General features: G+C 28.7%; 1 protein-coding gene, 1 long non-coding RNA gene and 1 other non-coding gene across 3 annotated transcripts; all 3 read right to left on the bottom strand.

The window, feature by feature from the left end:
- Nucleotides 1–1,505: 1,505 nt before the first annotated feature.
- On the bottom strand, nucleotides 1,506–27,130 carry LOC123269912 (reversion-inducing cysteine-rich protein with Kazal motifs). Its single transcript, XM_044735825.1, has 7 exons — nucleotides 26,862–27,130; nucleotides 17,886–17,938; nucleotides 9,388–9,471; nucleotides 5,895–5,931; nucleotides 5,454–5,801; nucleotides 3,548–5,358; nucleotides 1,506–2,073 (listed from the first exon to the last, which is right to left on the bottom strand). Exons 1-7 carry the CDS (start codon nucleotides 26,935–26,937, stop codon nucleotides 1,690–1,692), a joined length of 2,793 nt encoding a protein of 930 aa, XP_044591760.1. The 5' UTR covers nucleotides 26,938–27,130; the 3' UTR covers nucleotides 1,506–1,689.
- On the bottom strand, nucleotides 15,622–15,744 carry LOC123269998. The gene has a single exon (XR_006510521.1). It is a non-coding gene; the product is annotated as a 5S ribosomal RNA (ribosomal RNA).
- LOC123269914 lies at nucleotides 18,970–22,857 on the bottom strand. The gene is made up of 4 exons (XR_006510499.1): nucleotides 22,846–22,857; nucleotides 22,806–22,810; nucleotides 19,071–19,078; nucleotides 18,970–19,037 (listed from the first exon to the last, which is right to left on the bottom strand). It is a non-coding gene; the product is annotated as an uncharacterized LOC123269914 (long non-coding RNA).
- Nucleotides 27,131–27,420: the final 290 nt, after the last annotated feature.

Here is a 27,420-nt window from a genome sequence, read left to right on the forward strand (position 1 = left end):
TAAATTTCTTTTTATAATAATTCAATTGCTACAAAATTCTAAAAAAACTTCTACTATCTCCCAACTTCAATGTCATAAAATTTTAGTTGTAAACTTACATCTGAGGTATGTTTCTGTTCGTCAGAAGCTGTACTTTCAGAAAAACTAGCGGTCGCTACAAAATTATGTTTCATATGAAATTTATTTCACAAATAAGATATTTTTTTTTCGGATACTATTGGAAAAAAAATTGAAAAAATAAAAATTCACTGCTTTTATATTTTTCTTTGAAAACTATGTTTCAAGACAAAAAAATGACTACATAAATTTAAGATTATGATGGATTGATTACGAGTTATCAATTTTCTAACTTGACACACCACTATTTTTTTTTAATTTTCAAAAATGTATATCTTCAAAACTTATGGATCATACAAAAAATGTCGAAAGTTCATTTTAATAAAAAAATATGATTTTTAAAATCCGTCGATTAGGGATGGAGCAACCCACATACTAGATCCCTAAAATAAAAATACATGAGAGTTTGAAGTTATTCAATTGTCGAAACTCGAAAAAAACGGGACACGATTCATCATTGGTTAAAATTAAGGCGCGCGCTATTCAAATTTCAAGTTCTGAAAAACGTTAATATTATTTTTTGAACTTGCCCGTGAATAAGAAGTCGTAAAATAGCTAAAAAAAAAAAAAATAAACCGTTAGCCAATTAGCTAAGCTAATTTAGTTAACCGGTTAAATTAGCTAAGCTGATAAGTTAGCTAGCTAATTAAGTTATAGCTAACTTTTGTAGCCGGATTAACCGACTAAATTGTACAGCCCTAGTAAAAACTACTACACAGAAAAAAAAATGTTCTTGAATCAAGTATATAATTTTGAAGAACTTAATCTTCTTGATTTGAGTAGAAAAATTCTTGAACTAATAAATTTTTCTTGATTTAAGGAAATTTTACTTGATTCAAGAATTTTCCCTCTTGATCCAAAAAAATTACCCTCTTCAAAATTATTTTCTTGATTCAAGAATTTTTCTCTCAAATCAAGTTAATTTTTTTTCAGTGTATGAAGTTATCGTTTATGTTATCTATAATAAATAATATTTAGATTTTTAACCGATGGCGCATTCTTGTAGAATTTTCTCTGTACCGAAGAGTTGAGTCAGTCGTTTTAAGTTCATACATTTTCTTCATGTAGAATTTCTTCTGATTTATCTCTCTGCATATGAATAATCTTACGTCGAATTTTTCCACGCCTCAATTAACATCATAATTTTTATAACAATTATAATTATTAAAAAAAATGTATTTATTATTATGACAATTTTTAATTTACAATAATTAACAAAATTTACAAATACACATTTCAATGATATTCTTATTAAAGTATAATAATAATTTTAAATTACACATAATTTATTTATAACTAGAACACACAGTAACAATTAAATCGTATCAATTGATCAATTAATAAAATAGTTATACGTAATTACTCTTAATTCTACACAAACAAAAAAACCAATACGATTAAATAATTTTTCTTTGGTAGTAACTTAAAAAAGAAAAAAAAAATATTAATAAAACATATAATAAAAAAGAACAAAATCTAGATAAAATTAAGTATAGGCACTAGAAAGATCACAGACTTGAACACTTGGCAGTCTTTAAAGACTCCAATGGTTAAAAAAATAATTGCGACAGCTTACGCAATCAATTTGATGATAACAAATAGCATGATTGTCACATATAGTGATGAAATCGCTCCAGTTGCCATGGAAACATGCCCATGAGCGACTTCTGCTCGGGTTAGAGACCCTAGAGGCACTTCGGCGACAACTTTAGAACTGCGCTCAGTAATTCGGACAACCAGCTTTTCAGTTTCCGCGATGCACACTCTCAATTGCAAACTGGAAGGTTCTTTTGTTGTAGACTGTACAATGATGAATATGTCATTCTCTGGAGTAACATGACCGCGTAACGTGCACTGGGCAACTTGGATTTGTCGTCCTAGTGCTAGCAAAAGTTTTTCCAATGTCACTGCATCTTTATCGGCTTCCTCTTCCATCATGTAGTAAATTCGGTCGAGCTTGAAATTGAAAAAAATATTAGAATTAGTTTTTATTTATTACAAATTGACAAATAAATGTTAGAAATGTATGTAAGATTCATTAGAATCCGTCAAAAAAATTTCTAATTTGGCCAATTTTCATACTTGGCCATACCCTAGTAGCAATTTGGTTCAAATCTTGGGCAAGTCTGGCTCAAGAATCATGATGAAGTATTTGTATACAGATTTTTACAATTCTTGGACAAGAAACACAGCAGATCATTGTTCAAGAATTGTTGAGTAATCGATACAGATATTTGACCAAGATTCTTGAGCAAGACGTGCCAGAATTTGTCCAGAAAATGGCCAGAAATGGTGGGGCTCCACACCACTACTTTTTGAGACTCAGTTGTAAAGGCAGAAGTTCTTATTCTTATTTTAGTACAATAAGTAAGAATGCGCAAATCTGAATCTGGACAAATTCTGGCTATAGACGTCACTAAGCTTGATCAAGTATTGCTCCAGATTCTTTTTTAAACTCTTGTCCAAGTCTGTCATCAATCTGGACAAATAATCTTGGTTAACTGCACGGAAAAAAGTAAACTGTAAAATTCACTCGGATTCCGGTTAATTTTTATAGTTTCAAACAGTACAGCGGACATCGGGGTGGTAAAAATATAAATATTACAGAACTTAATGTAGAAAGTATAAAAGCCACAATTTATAATTTAATATCCAAAATAAGTGATTAGTAGCTGTCACTATACTAAATAATGACTCTTTCATCTTAAAAAATTACAGTTTCAAACAGTAAAAATTGCCATTTCAATATATAGTCCATATTATGAGGAGAAGGGGAACTCAGATGAAAGAGAAGAGGGTCTCACTCTGGGAGAATTTAACATTTGAAACAGTAAAAATTATACTTTTAAAATATAAATTTTACCAGTCCAAGCAAGTCAATAATTACAGTTTGATTTTTAGCGTTGCGTTTAAAATTTACCATTTTACTTTGTAGATATTGACGTTGCTTGTATTAGAAATTTAGTAACTTTATTTTATACTTTTTACATATCATGCGATCATTTTTTAGGTACGAAATGATAAATATCAAAGTCAAAATTCTTAATTATTATACTTTAACATTTTCGACATTCACATAGCGAATATGACTGTTTGAAATTGTATTTTCTTCCATTTAAAGTATAAATTGTAGCGTTTAAATGATAAATATTATAAAGTAAATAGTAAAATCACGATTTTACTGTTTGAAATGGTAATTTTTAGCAGTTGATCATTACTTACTATAAATCGACTATTATTTATTACAGTTTACTTTTTTCCGTGTGTCTGGCTCAAGAATTGTCCGATTTTGTTTCCAAAGCTTGGTCAACTATCTGACCAGAGAATCTTGTCCAAAACCAATGTTACTAAGGTATATGACCATATCAGGCAAAAAGAAATTTTATGGGAACTAAGACTAATTTTTCTGAAGCTACAATAGTAAACCTACCTGTTTTTTGGAATAAAAAATGCGTGCCGCGCCACCACAAACAGGACAACAGCTCCCCGGAGGAGTGACACCTATGCAATTGGGAGGATTCAGTCTTGGACATTTTACCGCATCGCCACATCTGGGTACGTTTCGATCACCAACAACACCTACCGCAACGCAAGCTCCGACGTAATCAACGATAGTCCTATCAGCCCAAGCAGCGCACTCGCTGGCATAAACTTCGCCATTCACCGCACAAATTGGTCCTCGAAGGCTGCAACCTCGTAAACAGGGTCCATGGTACGCAAGAGCAGCTTTAGCTTTTATCAAAGCACAGGATGTATTGTGCTGATGATTATCCCGATCGCAAACCGGGCCGTATTCTGCGTTTCGAAGGTCACAATCCAAAGGAACACATTCGTATTGTCTACACGGTTTGTGGATTGGTGATAAACAAACCCGTGGCTTACGCAAGCACCTTTCATTTGGATTACACAAATTCGGTTGGCACGGATCTACAGAAGAACAGCTTCCAAACTGAATCTCTGTTGCAGATAGTCCAGTGCATTTAGCCAAGCAAGCGCTTGCATAGGTGACTCCAAATCGGCTGCAAACTGGAACATAGTGAGCAGGACAATCACAAGGCAGTGACGGAACGCGTACTTCGCTGCAGGTTTTCCGTGAGCAAGTAACTTCTCCCTCGAAACAGTGACACGGATTGCAGTCTAAGTAGAAGTTAGTCCTGTGAGCCACGAAGCGATCTTGCACCCAGCAGGAATTGGGGTTGTAGCAATTGAGAGTTTTGCACTTTTCTAACCCATTAACAGTGCATTGACAGACGCGATGACACCCTTGCTGATCAGTCCGCGGTATCTGGACCCAAGTGTTCAAAGGAACCAGTAATCGTGACATTTCCCCCAAAGTGCAAGATGGAAGACACTTGTACAACGTGCTGTCATTGGGTGTCAGTACGCAAACTTGGTCATCTGGGCATGGGTTCCGCTTGCAAGGAGTGGAAACATCAGCAGAAGGCAAAACTCCAGCAACAACCTCATCTTGAGCTTCTTCCATAAAAGGTCGAAGAGAAACGCAGGGTGTTCCAGGCCTGGATGGTGATAACTTAGCACACAAACTAGCTGCTGTATGAGTCCGACCTATCACCGTCCAGTCGACGCAGTTGGCCATCAGTTCTAGGCAGTCTTCTCGGCACAATTGGGTCTCGTGGATCCGATTCTCGCAGGGTCGTAACTGAAGCACACACGCTGCTGCTCGCAATGATTCTAGAGGGCAGGAAGGATCAGCACGAACTGGAACTCCTAAACCACGGATCACTCCACCACGAGCCCAATGATCAGCTTCCCAGCGTGCTGCGTCGTCGGATGATTTCGAGCATGAACGGAACAGGTTGACTGGGCGGTTATTGAACTTGGTACAGTAAGACAACCCGGTGCAGCCAATTTCACATGGTTCATCGGAATCTTCTATGCAGCGACGTAAATCAGCTTCATTTGGCGATGACAGGCACTCGGTCTCCATCTGTGACCAGGACACTTCCCAGTCTGCTTGAAAAGCCTTCCAGCAAAGGTTCTGACAGTTGGTACTCGCAGCTCGTGAACAGCACGTCAGTTTTCCAATGTCTAGAGGAACCCGTGACGGCTTTATGGGCGCTGTTTGGAGAATGCAGCTCCAAAGAGGCGAATGGGGAATCACTGGATGACATTTTTCTTCCAGAGTATCCAAAATTTCTCGGATGGAAGACGATTTGAATAGTACTTTTCTACAAGCATCCAGACAACTGGGTGTGGTGGCCTCCTTACAGCAGTTCAAATCTGAAACGGGTCAATAAAATTAGCATTCGTTAACCTTGAAATGAATTCAACTGGGCGTTATAGTTAATCCCGTTCCCCGTTAGGCGTGTACTTACACTGCTTAGGATTTTCTGGATTTGCTGACTCGGCGACAGTTTTCAAGCACTTCGGCACTTGAGTAAAGCATCCTTTGCTGCTGTACAATTTTAAACTGAATTGTTTCCCCGGCTTGTGAAATAAATCACGACATACCGAGCGGCACGTCGTATTGGAGACATCGCTGCAACAACGCTCGCCCTCCTCCCGCCTTTCTAAGCATGAATAGAATTCCAATTCATCACTCGGACGGCAAGAATTTTCTAAATGCATCCGTGACCCTGCTAACGCACAGGATGACTGGCACAGCGGATACTGCGCTAAATGACAACAGCCTCTGCCAACCCAATTTTCATTATTTTCTGCTTCTGAAATATTTATTGGTAATCGTTAATTGTTATATCAGTTGTTGGATTAAAGTTCTATTTCTTTTTTTTTTTTTTTTTTTTTTTTTTACTTACCACTTAAAGTGGAATTGATACAGGCCCAGAATTCCGACTGCAAAATACAGTTTTCGATTATTTATTATTTAATAAAATAATTTTATTATTGTTTAGATTACTGATAGTAGAAAAGTAATAATAACACAGAAAAAGAAGAATAAAAATAAAAAAGGAAACAAAAAGATTAGGAAAAGAAACAACAACAATAAAAAAATGAATCGTGACAAGATAAGAAACGTTTGTGGTCGAAGAAGAAATATTAATAATGGAAAGAAAAAGTAAAACAATAGGGAAAAAAATATAACAATAGGAAAAGAAATAACAACTGAATGAAAAAAAAATAGCATCATGAAAGGAAACATTAACAATAAGAAGAGATACTGGAAAAATAGGAAAAAGATTATTACAATAATAAATAGGATCTAGCGATTGGAAATAAATACTAATAATAAGAAAGCCAAGAATACAACAAAAGGAAAATGGAGAACGGCAAACGCAAAAAGAATTACAACACTAAAAACAGGAGAAAGAGAGAAAAAGGAACATTTACACGGAACCTTAATAATTAATTATTAGTGTAAATAAATTTGAATTCCAGAAGGATTTCCCATTAATTTCGGATGAAATCGTAAATGAGAATTTGATTAAAAACTGCAGTAACAATTGGAAAAAAAAAACTGTCTAGAACTGATAGGAATTTTACTCCATCTACACGGAAAAAAGAAAACAGGAATAATTACAGTATAAAATGTAAAACCGGTCCCGTCGTAATCAAAACTAGAAAAATTACAGTTTGAAATAACATTTTTCTAAATTTAATTTTTGAATTTAATTTTCATTTATAAAGTAAACCCGATATTACCAAAGTCGATTAAAGAGTAATAAGCGTCACGTCGTATAAAAAACTAGAAAAATTACAGTTTGAAATAACATTTTTATAAATTCAAACTTTCAAGCTTTCAATGTAAATATTACATTCTACAATGTAATTCTTATAGAATCTGTAATAATTATAATCAATGTGTATATATGTATATATATATGTATAATATAAATACAGTCTACTCTCGATAATTTGACACTCGTTAATTTGAATCTCTCGATAATTTGAAAAATTTTTCCGGTCCCTTGAAAAATACTCGATAAATTGAATAAAATCAATGATACACTGATAAAAGGATTTGTTTATAGTTAAAAATATTTGTTAATATTTAACAAATCATTTATTAGAGACCACTTTTAGTCCTTAACAAATATTTCTTAGTATTTAAAAGATTTATTAATATTTAATAAATGAATATCAGATTTATTAAATACAAACAAATCATTTTAAATACTAAGAAATATTTGTTTGATACTAAAAATGGTCTCTAATAAATGATTTGTTAACTATTAACAAATATTTTTAATACAAATAAATCCTTCTATCAGTGTAATTGGTCCCTTCGGTAATTTGAAGTTGAAGGAATATTATCTTGCTCACCAACATGTGATAATTTGAAATCCGGGCTTCCCTACTCTCTATAATTTGAAGCGTTTATCATGGACATACCTGTCATTTGTTTACATACATGTAAAGACCTGTCAATTGTTTACATAAATGAGATATGAGTAAGTTCGCATTCCCTAATGACGATTACTTCGCAGCTCTCACCACTATCGAAAATTCTTTGGACAATGATAAACTGAAGTCACTCACTCAAAAAAAGATTACAGACTTCTTTTTGAAATGAAAATTTGGGAATAATCGTATTATTGAATTTAATTGTTAATACATAATAATAATATAGAAATAATAAATGACGAATTTTGATCAAATTCTTATTTCTTTCAGTCCCCTCCCCCTCGTGGTTATTTAAACACTTGTTATTTTGAACTCTTGATAATTTGAAATTTATCTCTGGTTCCTGGAGTTTCAAATTATCGAGAGTCGACTGTACTATATAGCATAAATATAATATAAATAAATATAATTTATTTAATGCCGTAAGATGGACGGCGGAGTTCCTAGGGTCCACCTTTACAAGCATGGTATGTGAGTGTATTCCGTACATGCTTGTAAATTAAATATATAATATAATATAATAATAATAATATTATTATTATCATTGTTATAATATTATAATGTTATATGATATTATATGATATTATAATGTATGTATGTATATATATATATATATATATATATATATATATATATATATATATATATATATATATATATATATATATATATATATATATAATATAAATACTATATAGCATAAATATAATATATATAAATATATTTTTTTTTTTTTTTTTTTTTTTTTTTTAATGATAAATGATAATCTGAAACTGTAATCTTTTCAGTTTTCTTAAAATCAGCAAAAGTTCCATTAAAAATCCTCAGAGTTTCCTCCAGAATTCCTCGGGATCTCCTCAAGTTTATTGCATTATTGCAAATCTATCTAGGAAACTGTGAATTTTCATCAATTGCTGAATAAAATCGATAGGACGTTTACTCTGCTTGCCTCAAGCCTGAAAACTACAGAAATTCCTGCGAAAGTCCGCAAAGTCTTCTCCGCAATTCTTTCGAATTCCTGTAAGAAATATTAATAATCCGCAAAGATAAAAAAAATAATCCACTTTCTCGAATGCGTGAAATCCGGAAGAATTCTGACAAAATTTTAAAGACTCTGCTCCGGAATTCCTTCGGAGTTCTCTAAAAATCATTTTTTAATTATAGAATGAACTATAATTCGTCATTTCATACAGAAAACTATATCGAGCCCTATCTACCAAAATTCAGCTGAAATTCTGCACAGAAAATAGTTTCTAGTAAATCAAAAATGTCATACTTATGTTAATTTTTTTCTCCAATTGTTACTGGCGTGCTTAATCGAATTATCACTTACAATTTCATCCGGAATTCATGGGAAATTCTTCTGGAATTCAGATTTGTGTCAAAATATGAATTTCTCAGAAATTTGGTTGATCATAGGAGAAATTCTGTAACTTTTTTACACGTGAATAAAAAAAAATAACTATAGGAAAAGAAACTATAATAGAAAAAGACAGCGAGAATAAACGAAATAACTTTTTGAATTAAAAAAAAATTTTTTACTTTAAAAAATAAATCATTGCATAATTTTTAAAAGTAAGGTAAAAGCCCCAATAGATGATCACGTACCAGTATATGATCACTCCATGTATTTGTATATCTATATTCACAAATATAGGTATACAAATACATGGAGTGATCATATACTGGTACATGATCATCTATTGGGGCTTTTACCTTATCAACTAATTTCTTTTATAAATATAAAAATTTAGCAAATAATAAAAAAAAAAAGCGGTTCACATAAGTACAAATCCATCGAAACTTATAATCAATCATTCACATGTCTACTGAAAATTGATTTCCTGTACAGTAAGAAAAATTGTGTGCGTCTATTGTGTCAATTGATCGATTAGAAAAAGTACAATAAAAAGAAAGATTCTGCGTCTAAAAAAAAAATGGTCTTACCATTTCATGTGAACAAAAGTCTGACAACCTGGTCCTGACACTTTCACGCACTTCTGAGTCAGCTCCAACGGCGACCAATGATATCTGTGATAAAAAAAACAATAGGTTCAAAAAATAACATTAAAAAACTTGGTCATGTTTTTATTGTATAAGTTGTAGCAATATCCTGTTCTACGACGGAATATCAATTGATGGAAGTAAAGATGGAAGAGACAAAACTAAAAAGAGGGACATGAGTTAATAGTGTGTACGTTGTGCTGATGAAAAATATAAAAAGTAAAAAAAATCTTTAGTGGATATAATACTTTAGTCCTCATTCCCTTCCCTCATTGCCGATTCAATAGACGTTTTTCTCATGATATTTACATTATATTAGTATGTGTCACGTATATTGTTGCATATAACTAGGACTGGAAGTTTCTGGACAAGGGGCCAAGCTAAGAGTTATAGTTATAGATACAACTTATAACTTAAATAATTTAATTTAAATAATTTAATGTAACTAGTGTATACAAATGCTTTTGTCAATGTAATACAGTAACAAGATAATAAGATGTACTTTATAAATTGTATATATACAATATATATATTGTATGTGTTGCGGGGGATAAAAAACGGAAATGTATAAGTAGCAGTGATTATCTTAAATTCAGAAGTACGGACCAAGGGTCACCTTCTCTTATCATTTTATCTAGTTTTTCTGAAAGTTTTAACGGCTACAAATTTAAATACAAACACTTATTGATACGAAAGCTTGTTTCGTAATAAGAATAAGTTAAACAGATGTCGAAATTTATGGATGTCTTTTTTCTAAATTTATTCGTTACGAGTTTATTTTTGAACACTTTTTATGATTTTTATAGTTTGGGTTGAATTTTTATTATGATTATGTTATTCAGAGTGAAAAACTTAACTTCAATAGATTTTATGACAAATATAATACATTGAAATGTAAATTTGAAAATTGAAATGTCAAGTATTGAGTGTTTATTTTATTTGAATTTCTTCTAAGTTTTACGCTGAAAAAAAAATTACTATCCAGTGTTTTTAATTCATGAAATTAATTCGCCATTCAATGGATTGAAATTTTTGAATAAGCAGACAATTTATTACGAAGAAAAGTTAAAAACTGATGAAATAGAGTTATTTGCAAAAATGGGTATTAAATCTTCAATGTTATTATATTTAAATCTAATTTTTTCAGAATATAAAACCAAAAAAATCTATAATAATAATATTCCATTAGTAACAATACACCCCCTTAGAAAAAATTTATATGCAAAAATAAATGCTCGAAATATATGTCAGATACAAGATAGCTGAACCGCAGACAATTGATCCACGACGACACGAAACGACAAAATTGTTTATCAGAGTAAAAAAAACGATAATAACTTATTAAGGTAGTTGTCGTGGTTAAGGCATACCGTTAGAAAATTCTAAATTTTTGTATACTTATTAAGGACATAATGATACAATTACCCTTAAAATTTGAAGTCGATTAACCCACCTATAACCCGAGGTAAATTCAATTAAAAATTGGATAATTAAAATTGATTTCATACGCTCTCTGCAGTTCAGCAATTTCTTAATTAAAAAAAAAAAAAAAACTAACTGTCAGAAACTTTCAAAAAACTAACAGTCTTTTAATGTATTTTTTTCCCCTCCGGGCGTAAAGCGGCAACTTCAGCCCCGCTGCGCTAAACGAAGTTGCCGCTTCCCGCCTTCGTCGGGGAAAAAAATAGTATACACTCCTCGGGAAGTAAATAAGAAAGCCTCAGATCACATGTTTGTTGACCTCGGCTTCGCCTCGGCCAACAATTGCATGTGATCTGAGACCTTTCTTACTTTACTTCTCTAGGAGTGTAATATACTATACTGTGAGTTTAAAAAAAAAATAAAAAAAAATTTTTTGACCGTCTAATTATTCATGAATAATGGATTAAAGTTTAACAATATATGAAAAATTATAGAGAGTAAAAGACCCCATTAGTGGCGCGGACCCCATTACTGACACTTTCTTGGATTTTAGTACGTATTCAATTAATGAAATCATTAATTTCCCCTGGTTAAAAATACTGATTGAAAAGAATTGAAAAGCGGTCACTCCCTGCAAACTGTATATCTATATATACAAACAAAAGAATTAAAATTATTGAAAAGAATTCAAATTTCATCATTTTCAATTCTTTTCAATCAATATTTTTAAACAGGGTCAATAATGAATATATTATTTCTAATCTTTAAGACCTTTAGATCAAAAAAATTTTTAACTTTTATTCCAAGTAAAACATTTTTCTATTGAAAGAAGAAGTTCCACTAATAGGGGTTAAAGGTACTATTAATGGGGTCTTTTACCTTATCTATGGAGTCGGACAGAAACAATTGTATTAGTCCAGGAGGAATCGGCGCATGAGTACTGAAAACTATTCCACCTCAATTTTTTTATGCGATCCTCTTCAAATTGCCCTACTGATGATATAAATGCATGTTGCCATGGGGCAACTCGGTGCCATATTGTTTAAACCGAAATTGTTTAAACAATTGCAAGGAATTGTTATTTTTCAACCGGACAAACTTTTTTTATATTTTTCATTGAAATACCAATGAAAAAGGTCCTATGACTTTTCACGATAAAATTAATATTTTCAAAGATATGAATTTTTAAAAGTTCGAAAAATCTCAAATTTGGGTACTTTCGACCCATGAAAAATATATTAAAAAAAAAAATAATGTATAATTAATATTTTTTTTTAAATTCTCTATACAATAGTTAATAATATTGTTAATAGAGATTTAAAAAAATTTCATTGTTTATATCTGTTTTTTAATTGTTAATTTCGCGCGCTCACAAGTATGCGTCGCTTACCTTTAAGTATCGCTGTTTCTCTCTGACTCATGCGTTGCATCGGCCTCTCTGTGTCTTAAATCATTATTTATCATTTATCTTAAAAACTATCAACTTTATCAAGATTGTTAAAGAGAGCAATGTTATTAATAATTAAATTTTCTACAATTTGTTTTTTATAAATTTTTTTCTGAAATCAATTTTTCAAAAGTTATTTAAGCATAAATCGGAACATGTAATTAATAGTATATTTTATTAGTTTATAATACTTTTTTGTAATTAAAACAGAAAGTAATGTAAAAGATCCAGTTTTTGACACTGGCCTAGTTGTTTGACACTTGCAATTTTATTCTAATTAAAGGAATGAAATTTTCTCAAAAAACCAATTATTTTAAAATTTATAATTCAAAAATTATATTTATCAATTTATTAGAATTGATTTGTTTTTTTTTAACTAAAATAAAATTGTAAGTGTCTATAACTGGGTCTTTTACCTTAATTACATTGAATAACTTCTTCAAACGAAGGTTATAGATAGAGAAGTATGAAATAATAAAACAAGATTTAAAAATAAGTATTCATTTATTATCAACATCATTTTTATATATTAGATTCTTACAGTCGGCTGCCCAATTTTAAAACACAGTAAAACCAAAATTGTTATACCTAATTTTTTTTTAGTATTGCTGCATTTATTATAAGTTTTTGACCTTAATTTTAAGTATTTTTTCTTAAAAATATTTATATTCAAGTATTTTCTATTCATAAATCAAATTTTTTATCAATTAGGTGCGCAAACTTTTTTGATAAGAAAAATTAAAAAAAATCTTAAAATTGTCAATTACTGTGTTTTGAAATTGGGCAGCTGCAGTCTTTTGAATCACAACCACATAAAAGTATGCAACTAATTAGTTGAAAATGGGCTTTTGTTCATAAATAAAGGTAGCAAAGTACCATTCTTTAATTTGTAGCCGAAATTCGTAAAATCTAATGTTTCATCTTGGGGATTCAATGCATTTTTCCAAATGTATGTTTGAGCAGAAGTTCTAAGTGCATGCATTTGCAAGGCATCTGATGTGCACGGAATTTTAGATAGATTAATATTAGTACCAAAGCAACGAGAAAAAATTATTTGTCTAGCTTCATCCGCGGTACTACCTTTTTTACCCAAAATATTTAAATACAAAGTTTCTAAACCTTTCAACCCCTTACCACGTAAGCCATTGCCAAGAGGGACTAATGCATCACGATTTTATTTTATTTTTATCATTTCTAAAGCTTTTTTTTTTGAAATTACTATGATAATAACAAAACAGTAATATAAACTGATAAAATATACTATTAATCACATGTTCCGATTTATGCTTAAATAACTTTTGAAAAATTGATTTCGGAAAAAAATTTATAGAAAACAAATTGTAGAAAATTTAATTATTAATAACATTGCTCTCTTTAACAATCTTGATAAAGTTGATAGTTTTTAAGATAAATGATAAATAATGATTCAAGGCACAGAGAGGCCGATGCAACGCATGAGTCAGAGAGAAACAGCGATACTTAAAGGTATGCGACGCATACTTGTGAGCGCGCTAAATTAACAATTAAAAAACAGATATAAACAATGAAATTTTTTTAAATCTCTATTAACAATATTATTAACTATTGTATAGAGAATTTAAATAAAAATATTACTTATACATTATTTTTTTTTTTAATATATTTTTCATGAGTCACGTACCCAAATTTGAGATTTTTCGAACCTTTAAAAATTCATATCTTTCAAAATATTAACTTTATCGTGAAAAGTCATAGGACCTTTTTTATTGGTATTTCAATGAAGAATATAAAAAAAATTTGTCCGATTGAAAAATAACAATTCCTTGCAATTGTTTAAACAATTTCGGTTTAAACAATATGGCACCGGGTTGCCCCATGGCAATGGCCCATGCCCCATGGCAACATGCATTTATATCATCAGTAGGACAATTTGAAGAGGATCGCATAAAAAAAAAAGTAAGCCATTCGGCTCCGTCCGAGATGGAAGGTAGATTTCAATTTTTTGTAACTTCGATAAAATAACTAATAATTGTCAAAAAGTTAACGTTGTATACGTCAAATTAGAAGTAATTTTGTAAGCTTTTACATGAATTTATCAAAAATCAGCTATCTTTTTGCTGTTAAAAGTTATACATAAATAAAGTCACCGGAAACGTAATTTTTACTATTTTGATCATTTTGAAGAGCTACTATTTCTAAACTAAACGAAGGATTTCACTCATTTTAATGCTCATGCAAGCTAATTGTGTAAAGAATTTTCATACTAAATTTCATTAGGATCTGTTGAGAATTCTCAACAGAATAACATTCACAAGTCGGTTGCACTACACATTGCCTGAAAATGGTTCAATAGAACTCTTAACTTTGATAAAATAACTAAAAATGGTCAAAATGTCAATGTTATAAACGTCAAATTAAAGGTAATTTTATGAGCTTTCACATGAATTTGTCACAAATTAGGTATCTCTTTTCAATCAAAAGTTATACATCAATGAAGTCACCGAAAACGTGATTTTCACTATTTTGATAATTTTAAAGAGCTGCCATTTCTAAACTTATTGATGGATTTCACTCATCTTCGAACTCATCCAAGGTTATTATCTATAGAATATGTGTAACAAATTTCATCTAGATCCGTCAAGAACTGTAGACACAATCGCGGCAACATCCTGCGTTATATTACATATATATATATATATATATATATATATATATATATATATATATATATATATATATACATATATATATACATACATATATAAATTTTTTAACTAACGTTATTTTTGAGCTTTACTCGACTAGTTAAGAGATATTACGACAAAATTCCGAGTAAATTCCAACATGAGGACCAATGCAAAAGATTGATTTCTATGAAATCTACCTAAAAATTGAGGTGGAATAGTTTTCGGTACTCATATGCGCCAATTCCTCCTGGACTATATGGGTTGCGTCTCCACGGGTACAGTCTTGCGTAAAAATTATGGATTACTTAGCTACAAGCTCATATACTTTTGCGGCGCGTATAAACTCTAATTTTTTATACCATGACAACTACCTTAATGATCAATAATACACTGCAATCATTTCTGAAAAATCCTTAAAAAAAACTTTAGAATATATCTGAACATGTTGTTATTATTTTTAAATTTCATATTGGATTACGAGTTATATGGGAATCATTTACAAATATACTGTTCAAGTTATTTTAAGTTTATTATTACTTATATATGAAAAATGTAAAATGACATAATAAATAAACAACTTTTTCAAAGAAAAAAAAAAAGAGTTATATGGGTGAGTTTATTTATAATGACAAAAAAAAAGTGTGCCAACAACACGTGGTGTTCCCAAGCGGTCACCCATCCAAGTACTAACCACGCTCAATGCTGCTTAACTTCAGTGATCGGACGAGAACTGGTGTTTTGACTCAGCATGATATGGTCGTTGACGATTGCAAGTAAAATATCTTTGTACTTAAATTAACTTAAAGAAAATACAAATAAAACATTCTGTCTTGATTATTTTAAATTATCATCAATAATAATTCTTAACGAATCTAAGTACATGCAGCAATTCTATATACATATATCTCTGAATATATATTGTCATAATATATGCTGCCTTATACTTCGAGCCTATATTTTTACATACATATTTTTTTCTTGAAGGTATCAAATAATAATTCTATTTCAAATATACGCTATGCTACATTAAATTTTTTTTTTTATTTTACTGGAGCCTTCAATAAATTTTATTAACGTGAACTCTAAAGAGCATTGCTGATCTTAAGAAGGGTTTACATTTTTCCTCTCTCTCGCCCTCTATTGGACAAACGAAAGTATCTCTGTCATACTTGTACAACAAATGGAATCTTAAAACGCATTTTATGCATAAATAAATGAAAATTTTCCAAAAAAGCGCTTCGCTCTTCGATAGATAATTTAATTATCTATAGAAGAGCGAAGCGTTTTTTTTTCGAAATTTTATCACATACATGAGAAAAACACGTTTGAAAATCAACTATAAACCGCTCTTAATGAGTCGTAAAGCAGTATTCTAGCGTCTTATGATTACAATACTGTCCGATAATTTTTCTCATGAATTTAACGGTAAATTAAAAAAAAATATTAGAAATAATTGGGAACAGGCTAAAGGTATATAGAAAAAAGTTGTTTAAAATATGTTATTATAAAATGTTAGATTACACTGAAAAAAGAAAAATAGAAAAATTACATTATATAATTTAACGTGGTGCTTTATATAAAAAACTGGAAAAATTACAGTTTCAGATTGTAATTATTACAGATTTTGTAAGAGTAACATTGTAAAATGTAAATATTACATTGAAAATTCTGAAAATTAACATTCAAAGTTTGAATTGATAAAAGTATTATTTCGAACTGCAATTTTTTTAGTTTTTTATATGAAGCGACGCTTATTACTATTTATAATGTAATTTTTCTCTTTTTCTTTTTTCCGTGTCGCATGTATTTAACCAAGTCCAATTTAGGGCTAGCATTTCCTTTTCGACATTTTAATTTTATGAAGAACCTAATTCTTCAACCAAAAATACGAAGTTCTTAAAAAAAAAATGAATTAATAGTTACTCTGGAGCATTTTTCTTCAATAAAAAATTTAATTGTATCGATTGAAGGTAACAAATTTTTGAACCAAGTGACAATAGTTATTGACAGAAAATTTTGATCTCTTGAGCCAAAATTACGATATTCAAGACTTTTTAAAAATAAGACAACATTTCGTCTTCAAAATAAATTCCTTGGAAGATTATTTTTCTTCAATCAAGTTACTTCATCTTATCAATATATTGATAAATAAATAATTATAAGTACAAAGTCTCTTAAAAGCCACTTTGAGAAATAATATTTAACAATCTAACTGGAGAAGTAACCGCCTATTTTAATCACGTTTATTCTTAGATGCAACTTCCTTTTAATTTTTTTACTGCAGTAAATTCACGACCCTCGTTGCAGAGTACTTTTAGAAGATAAAACTAAAATTAAAAAGACTAAGCCATTTGTTTAAATTTTTCAAATTATAAATTTGACTAATAAATAAAATTAGCTCATCTGTCAGAAGCTTACAAAAATAGACAACTATTTTTTATATTTACTCGAATACGGATTAAAATACTCACTTTAATCCGTACCACAGTAGTTAAGATTATTTATAAAATTACTTAGCAAAATTGGTGAGTGTGATAAAAAAAATAATAGTTTAGTATCCGGTGTAGCTAAAACAACAAAGGAAGTACTCATCAACAGTCGAAAACCATCAGAGGTTCGTCACTTTTCATTTATAATTCCTTCTTCACCTTTTTTTATTTACATATGTAGGTATGTTATTTTATCTGCTGTTAAATCTTAACTCTCTCTATACTTAGAGCAGTGTAGCTTCTTGATCTTTTAAAACATCAAAGTTATACTTGTGTATTTGTTTACTTCCTATACCCGGTAATTTTTATCTCACGATAAGCTATCTTTCATGCTAACAAACATGTCAATCGATCTCAATGGATCATCGTTAGATTATATTGTATAGATTGATTATTGATAAAAGCATGTTTTTTTACCTCAGAACAGGCAATGCGACACTCTCCGTCTGCAACTGAACAGCACGACATTTCTGTAATAAAGATGGAATGATTAAATTATGCAATTATTTTTTTTATGTGCGAATTGTCGCAATAAAATCAGTCAACAATTGAATATCTTTAATTTATATAACTCTATGGAAAATTTCAAAAACAGAGGAGAGAATTTTTTTTTTTATCCAAGAATATTTTTTGGAAACAGATGAATATATTTTTTTCTAAAGTTAAAATATATTCTATACATAAAAAATTTTTATCAAGATATTTATTTCTGCAACAGATTATATACAATAGTATCGAAAAATTTTTCTATCAATGAAGACATCCGTTTTTTCTGAACACTTTTTAAAGAATAGCACAGTTTTCCCTCTCATTTATTCAAGGAGTCGAGCGTCTCTGACAGAAATACCCTTAAACCGAATAAATCCCGAAAATCTCATTTGTTATTTTAATAGGGATTATAAGGGATAAATATATAAGTATAGTTTACTGTATAGTTATAATGGCTTGAAATAATTCACAAAAAGAATAAAACTTTTATGTCTTACACGTATAAAAAAATATTACTTTTTCAATAATACGAAAATATTTCAATTTATAAATAATAATAATTTATTTGTATCACATTACATGTGTTATACAAAATTGCTTGAAAATTAAGATTCTCAATAATGTAAGAATGAACTGGTTCTTTAATAAAAATAAAATAAAAAAATTTTGAAAAATTTTAAATTTCCTCAATAGAAACTTAAAAATTACGCCCTATAAACTTATGTTTGTTCTAACAAACACCGTAAAAAATTTGGTAAATCTAGTATTATTTTGGTATAAAAAATGTTAACATTAATTTAAAGTATCGAGTTTACGAAGAATATTTCGATACTGCCATTCTAATACATCGTATTCCACAAAATTTGACAAATTGATTTTTTTTGAAAAATAAAATCACAATAATATTATGCAAACCGTATTTAAAATTTAAAGGTCAAATAATAACTATTTTTAAATAAATATTTTCATCCGTTGAATCCCATTTAATCAATGTTAAAAATTAACCATTTTTACCGTCTGCTGTAAAATTTTCTAAATGTGGGATGCGACGTATTAGAATGGCAGTATCGATCTATTATTCTTGCATAATAATATTATGTCCATTTATTAAACTTACTAATCTTTGTATACATATGGCTTAAAAATCAGTTTATTGTATACTTAACAACATACTGATACACAAAAAAAACAACTTCTTGCACCAAGAAAATTTTACGAAAGACAAAAGTTATTTTGGAGCAAGAAGAAATTTACTTGACTGAAGAAACTTTGATTTAATTCAAGAAATTTTCAATCTTCCTTAATATTTTCTTGAGCCAAGAAAATTTACTCTCCAGTCAAGAATTTTTTTTTTTCAATGTAAAATTACAAGACAAAAACGCGTTACTATAAAAAAAAAAACGGATTTTACGGAAAAAAAAAATCAAACTCGTAAATTTGCAAAATTATCGATAGAATTACAAAATTTTATTATAATTTTGAAAAAATTTTCATAATCTTCATAGAAATTTGCGTATTTTCAATAGATAAAATAAGAATTTTGATTCAAACCACCTTTGATATTTTTACATAGTTGAGTTTATAAACATGACATCCAATTATCATGATTTATGAAGATGCAAATCTTTCCAAATGAATTTATTACCAGTCATATTATTAACAGTGCGACATCTAAAATTTTCACACGAAATTAATAACAACCCTGTAATTTCGTAATTTAGACCGTTAATTCATGTATTTACTAAAAATTAATTTTTGTAGCGTCACTTGTATAAATTTATTTACTCAATAAAAAAAAAAGTTGAACAATCATCCGGGTCTGTTTGATGACACTACAAAAGGTCGAACGAGTGGAGCAGAGTCAAATGAACGAAAAGTAAAAAGTAAATCCACAATACTTGTCCCCTCGTATGATTTTCTTCTCAACTCAACTACATAATATACAATGAATGAGCGTTTCCTGTACAAGCATTTCGGTAACTGGTACTTGATCTACTCCATCCCTCTACACCCTCAGAAATGACACAGTAAGAGACGATAGTAACGTTTAACATATACTATATACATACATAAATGGATATAGTAAGATCTGTGTACAGTAGATCAGACGTCAAACGTCCCGCATACGCATGTGGGGTCTACAAAGGGCCCTCGAGCCGAGTTATGACACGCAGGGCGTGCCTGAGACCCGGTGTCTTCTGTAAAGTCTCTCACGTCTCTTATAACAAAACCATACGCTTCGGATTCCACTTTTACTTTCATTTTACTAATGCTATACTTGTACGTACTTTTCCTTTTTTTTCCATCCCTTTTTGTATGATTGCTACGCCGATTTTTTCCCACTCACCACATGACCTACCTCTCTTATTACATGTCACGGAAAACCCGTAGAAAATTAGTAAGTTACAGAAATCCTTGATTTTTTTTAAGTGTCGAATTTTAACTTAAATTTTTTTCAGTTAAACTATTTTTCTGGTGTTGGGATGAAAATGTTTTTAAATTATGACATATTCTAATAATTTTTAGGATTTTGGTCGAAAAATAAAGGATTCCATAGAAAATTAAAAAAAAAAATTTTTTTCATTAAAAACTTTTTTATTTTTTTCGTCTTGGCATAAAAAATAAAAAAATTGAATATTTTGAACCTTTTTTTCTGAAATTATTTTATTTCATGGCGAATTTACGATAAAAATCATAAAATAGGTAAACAAATTTTTTAATTAGTATCAAAGTTTTTAATGTTTACAAAAGTTTTATTTTGATCGAAAATTATTAATAAAATGTGTCTATATGTCTAACAATTTTCAATTTTTTTTTTTTTTTATATTCTACGTGTAAAAACAAACTATTTTCAGAAATATCTATTTTTTTATAATTTTTTAATCAAAAATTCATAATCAGATTATAAATTATTCTTGAAGAATAAAAAAAATATGATTATTAAAAGAAAATAATGTAAATATCATTTTTATGTTAAAAAAATTAGGTGACGGTGAAACTAAACAATTATTGATGATTTAAGGTGTAGAAATGATTAAAAAAACTATGGATACAATTTTTTTGAATATTTTCTTTAATAGTACAAAAAAATTGCCACACAGAAAGAAAGATTTCTTGACTCAAGAACAAAATTCTTGGCTCAAGTAAATTTTTGGGTGCCCGAAGGAAGACCGAAGTTGTCTTGGCCGAAGTAAAAATTTTTCTTGAAATTCTATTCTTGATGGAAGTAATTTTTTCTTTAAATTATCATAAATACTTGATACAAGAAATTTGTATATTTTATCAAGATTTTTAGATATTTTAGGGAAGCAGCACCACCTACTTCAGCTGAGAAAAAAATTTTCTCATCTTGAGAAAATTTTTCTCTTGAATATTTAATACCAATTTTAGATTATTTTAGCGCGCAATTATACATATTGAATGAAAAAAAATTATTCAATATTATTTGATCTTCCCATTTGACATGTTAGTCAATAGAAATATTAATGAAAATTTACTATCGAGATATTTAATTTTTTGGAGCAAGAGAGAAATTTTCTCAAGACAAGAAAATTTACTTCTGTCAAGAACTTAATTTTTTGGAGCAAGAGAGAAATTTTCTCAAAACAAGAAAATTTTCTTGACAAATAAATTGTCTTGGATCAAGATACGTATTTCTTGAAGCAAGGAATTAATTTTGTTGGAATAAGTGGAATTTCTTGTGTCAAAAAAAAATTTTTTTTCACCTAAGAAAATAATTCGGAAGAAAAATATTTTTTTGGTTCAAGTGAAACTTTCTTTCTGTGCAGGCGTTTATTAACTTTTTTTTTTACATCAATATTTTTATGATTTTTTTAAATTTCTAAATATTATTTTTTTTTGTAGAATTTATAATCATTTTAAATTTTAGAATAAAATATCAAGGTTTAAATTAATTTTCAAAATTTTCATGAAAAAATTTAAAACAATTATTGGAAAGCATAAAAAACTAAAAAAATTTGAATGACAAAACTTATTTGCCCAAGTTTGAAATTTAAATTTCAGAAAAAATAAAAAAAAGAACATATTTGTAGAAAAATATCTGACAGAAATTGAATTAAAAATTATGAAAGAAAATTTTTCAATCACATAAAAAATTTCTGTTTGTAAACGGCTAGGAAAATTATTGAAGATATAAAAAAGTTATTTTTTGCGTAAACAAAAATTAAATCTTATATTTTATAAATCTTTAATTAAACAAATATTTAGTCTTAACAACAAATAATAAATAAATAATAAAAATTATCAAGAGACATTGTACTGATACTGAATAATGCATGGTGAGTTCTGTGCAAACGAAACAGCAAGACAATTAAGTTAATAGATGCCAATTAGTCTGCAAATTGTTCTGGCATTTCAACGCTCATTTTTAAATATTTTATAAGCTCGAAATTATAAAAAATGTATTATTTAAGAAATAAATAGTTAAATGTAAACATTAGTCCCTTAAATTTTTAACTTCCGGGAAATATTTGAAACCGTTATTTAGAATTTTTTCAGAATTTTCTTGTTTACACAGCTGGAACTATCTTCGAACGTCTTCATATTACATTATAATATAGTATATTTTAGTGTTGAAAAATATATACAAAAAATACTTAATGTAAAGTATAATTGTTTATGTTTTTGGGTTTCTGCCAATTGAATGAGAGTAAATTTGTACAAGTACGAAAAAAAAGGTAAGCTCGCGGGATTTTTGTGGCTTATGATGTGGGATAAACGAAAATAGATTATACGTTGCGGTGAATATTTAAGCGTAAAGAGAGTAGTCTGGAGAGTTTTATTCGAGTTTGAGTAATGTCTGTGATATCTGGCATTTATTAAGATAACAGACACTTTAAAACACTTTTTTTTTAATCATTTAAATAACAATTTATCATTTCTTAATTTTAAAGAAATAATTATTACTAGAAACTAATGTCTTATTTGTTTTATCAATTTTTTATCTTAAAGTTTAAAATAGATTCAAATACATTCGAAATAAATTACTTTTTGTAGAATCGTTTTATTAATTTATTTAAAAAATTAACCATTTATAACTTCTTATTAATTTTTTAATAAAACAATAATAATTTATAACTTTAATTCTAACATATTTTAAAGAGAAAATTAAAATTCAATTCAAATTAATTTTCCTATATGGATAAATGCATCATGCGTACGAATTATGTGATTATTTTCATCACTTCTCCCCGCAACAATACAAACATATGCCCACTCTTCAAAAGTAACTATCCCTAAAGGTTATGGACCCAGTTTTCAATTTTGCAGCTTCTATTTAACAACTTTTTTTCTACTCTAAAAAAACTCATCATACACAGTAAAAAATTTTACGTCATTGCGTCAAAAAATTTTGTGTTAAAAATATTTATGTTAAATATTTAATACTTTTTTGTGTTGATTTAACATAATAAATATTAAATTTACATATAAAAGTGTTAAATATTCAACACAAAAATTTTTTATACTAAGTTTTTTGACGCAATGACGTAAAATTTTTTACTGTGTAGATTTCAAAAATTTTAAAAACCTTCAATAATACCTAGATAAATCTAATAACATATATTATTTCTCAAAGATATTTTTTTGTGTTACAGCTAGGTCTCTTTTAATCTTTTAACAAACTTTAAAATTTAAATACTATATTAAAGTTTATGATTCCCGCTTTTCACGTAAATTATGCAAAAAAATTGAAAAAAGTGACATCTGTTGATAATACATTTAACTGAGTTAAAAGGCTATAGAAAGCATCTATTAACAGTCTCTCGATGACTAACATGGCAAATTTCGGATTGTTAATATTTTACGCGCAAAAGTAATCTATATTAATCAAATCGATCAGATAAATTCGAAACATTTTTTATAAATGGGATATCAATTGTTGTTTACAATCCAACGTAATAGTACATTATGTAACTGAATGGATTGGGTTTTAAACTATGAGAGTTGGTGCAACGAGCAAAGTGTGTGCGTTGAAACACGAGTGCTAAAAGTCTGATCCAATCAGTTTATACATAAATAAATATAATTATCTCATACTAGCAGTCCGCCCCGGCTTCGCACGGGTATTTAACAAAAATTTCAACATTAATTATAATGTAATATAGCCTATGTCACCCGGGGATAGTGTAGCTTCCCAACAGTGAAAGAATTTTTCAAATCGGTTCAGTAGTTTCGGAGCCTATTCGATGCAAACAAACAAACAAACAAACAAACAAACAAACAAACAAACAATCAAATCTTTCCTCTTTATAATATTAGTATAAAAGTATAGATAAGTAACATAAAATTTCAAACAATGTTGTAATAAAAAAATGAATAGTAATATTATAATGTAAAAATCAGTAAATGCATTCAATTTCGATATCAAGCGAAATATTCGCACGGCTTGATGGTTAGTCGTCTTACGATAAATTTGATTAAAATGAATCACTTTAACTGAGAAAGTATTCTTATTCAAAGCTTCCTGTATTAAGTTCCATCGTGTAAATAAAATTTTTTATTGCACTAAAAATTAAAGTGTCTGTTCAATGACAACTTGAGACTAAACAAAAAATGATTTATGCAAAAAACAATCAACAACTAAATAAGAAGAAAAGATACAGTTGTTTCTTGGCTGCATTAAGTCATAGCTCTTAACTCTCTTAACTGATATACATTATCCTATATCCCGGACCCGACTAAATGGCAATTTACTCAATTGCATAGATATTTAAATGACGCGACGTAAATTATCACTTAAGCCCACAACCGACATTAATAACGCATTAAATACTAGAAAGTAAGCGTCTTATATTAAATTTAACATCTAGTAGCTATCGTTAATTACAAAGCAATAACCAACACTTGGGCTACTAGTTTTCACTAAAAATTACATCCGACGTTGATCGGTATTAAATTATATTAATCACTCGTAATAACGATGAATAGATTTATTATTTATTATATACAGATACTTTCAATAGCTCTTGATCTCTTGACTTGATCTTTTTTCATGTATCACACACATGTGGGTCACTTAAATTCTCAATTTATAATCATATCTACTAACGAGAAGTTGCCTTTACTTAACATTTAATTTATAATATGCATGTATATAGTATGTACTTTGAATGAGTATAAGCAGTTTGATTCTTATTCATTCTTTTTATATTACTTTTTATTCGTTATTATGTTCATGGATAGATCGCGCGAGAAATTTAAGTGAGCGTGAAATAGCTCACACATTTTTTATCACTTTTTTTGCGGATATTTCTATTACCTGTTTTAGTAATAATATTCGATATTTTGTTATTCTAAATTTTGAAGTAATATATAAAAAATAAGACAATTCATTACTAATTTTATCGGTACAATTGGGTTACTCTTTTAAAATTTTTTAATTTGTTGTAAAGATGGAAAATTTTTCTCTATTTGAAGTCATAAAATTTTATTTTGTTAAAATAATTAATTTATGAGGCCGTATATATTAATAAAATCAACGAAAAAGTATTCGCGAATTACTGTACGTTAAAAACAGACTTTGTATCAATTAAATAAAATTTTTAGCAAATTTTAAAGTCTTATGGAAGAAAGTGATTTGCAGTTTAAAAATTACAATATTGTTTGCATTTAAAATCATTATTTTGTAACAAAAATGAAATAATAAAGAACAAAATTAATCATAGTCTCAATTTTAACCTTTTAAATTTAAACCAGTAAATTTAGCGAAAAATTATAAATGACCTTTTTTGTCGAGCGTTTAATTCTCTACGGTAGTATTTATTTTACATCATTGTCGATTAATTCTTTACCTACTTACATAATTTTAAAAAACAAAAAAAGTTTTTTGCATGTTATTTCCATTCAGAGTTCAAATTTTTAAGGGATTTTTTTTCGGTTTAAAAGTGTTCGATTTCTTGGAAGGATAAAAATTCGAAAAATCTAACTAGTATGTTTGTGTTCATAAGACAATTATTGAAAAATTTTATTGTTTTGTTTAATGAAAAATTTTTACAGTAATTTAGAATTGTCAAAATTATAAAAATGCATATTTTTAATTTTTCTTTTCCGAAAAATTTTTTTTTTTTTAATTTATGTAAAAACTCATTAAATTAAAAAAAAATAACAATAACTTTCATATCTGAAAAATTTTTTAGGATGAAAAGTTTTCATAGTTTTTATAAAATTCACTATTGCATTCATTTACAAGTTTTTAGTTACGACAAGACAGCTACTTCCGTTTCCGCTACCAAACAGACTTCTCTAATACCAATTCTAAATCATAATTTAAAAAAATTTAACAATTGTTAATTTTCTTACGCCAAAAATTATTAACAAAATTTTTCAATTCCAAAAAAACCCATTAATTAAAATTCACCATAAATTAATTAAAAAAAAAAAAAAAATTCTATTTGTTATTTTTGAAACAAGCGTTAATGTACGCACGTGCGGAGTATTAATTTTCTCGTCGCCAGAAGAATTATTTTAAAATTTGTGACTTCATAATTTTTTCAGTTTTACATATTTTATTTGCATAGTTGCGAAAAATTTTTCAAAGTTAATTATTTAAGTAAAATATATTAACTCCGGATGTTAGTGTGGATGATAATTAGAGTAACATACGCACATACAAACACACACACATCCAAAAGCATGAGTAAGAGAGATGAATTGAAGATAAAAACAGTAGTAAAAATAAAAAAATAAAAAAAAACATACTATACACTTATGGCGGGAAGCTGTCGTCAATATTTTATTATATACATTAATGTAACAGTGATGACGAATGCTAGTGACGATGGGTTCAATGAATTTATCTCTTAATAAATACAAGTGAAAACTACAAAAAATAATAACAATGTTCTGTGCGAAAAAATTATTTTTAATTAATAAAAAATAAATTACCTTGCAATCCATCTGTGAAACAAAAAATTTCAATAAGAATCCACAGGCACAGATAAATAAATTTGTAAACCCACATTTTAAACTCTTGACGTAAACTCGCGTCAAATAATAAAAAATAAAGAATTTAGGTTTTAATTAATCCGTGAAACATGTTGAGGATGTGAGGGGATTTAAGTGAGGGTTAAAAAATAAAATAAAATAGGCGAGAAGCGTTCGGTTCAACGCGTTTCGATCGACTGAGCAGTCGGAGCTTTTTGTATTCTAGAGGCAAGGAGAATAAGCTTTGATGAACAGAAGTAAGAAAAAATAGAGAAGTAGGGAGGGGAGACGGTGATAGTGTTGAGAATCACTTGGATAGAGATGGCAAACTGGGTTTAGATGCTGAAGAAGAGTCGAAGATTAGTAGAGATATAGAGAGAGAAAGAGAATCTTTAAGATGCGGGTGCAACACGTGCTTTGTTGACTTAAAAGGAAATTTATTTACGTTGTTATTAAAAAAATACTACGGCAACAGTTGTTATTTGTTCATTTAAATAGTTAGCATTTAAAATTTTTTCTT

The sequence above is a fragment of the Cotesia glomerata genome, linkage group LG7, assembly GCF_020080835.1.
Source record: "Cotesia glomerata isolate CgM1 linkage group LG7, MPM_Cglom_v2.3, whole genome shotgun sequence".
In the NCBI taxonomy this organism is placed as follows: Eukaryota; Metazoa; Arthropoda; class Insecta; order Hymenoptera; family Braconidae; genus Cotesia; species Cotesia glomerata.

Excerpts from the sequence above, each read along its gene's own strand:
- LOC123269912 (XM_044735825.1), bottom strand. The coding sequence starts at position 26,937 with ATGTGGGTTTACAAATTTATTTATCTGTGCCTGTGGATTCTTATTGAA. Across the intron at positions 17,939-26,861 it reads TTTCACAGATGGATTGCAAG|AAATGTCGTGCTGTTCAGTT; the intron begins GTAATTTATTTT and ends TCTTTATTACAG. Across the intron at positions 5,359-5,453 it reads TCCAGAAAATCCTAAGCAGT|ATTTGAACTGCTGTAAGGAG; the intron begins GTAAGTACACGC and ends GACCCGTTTCAG.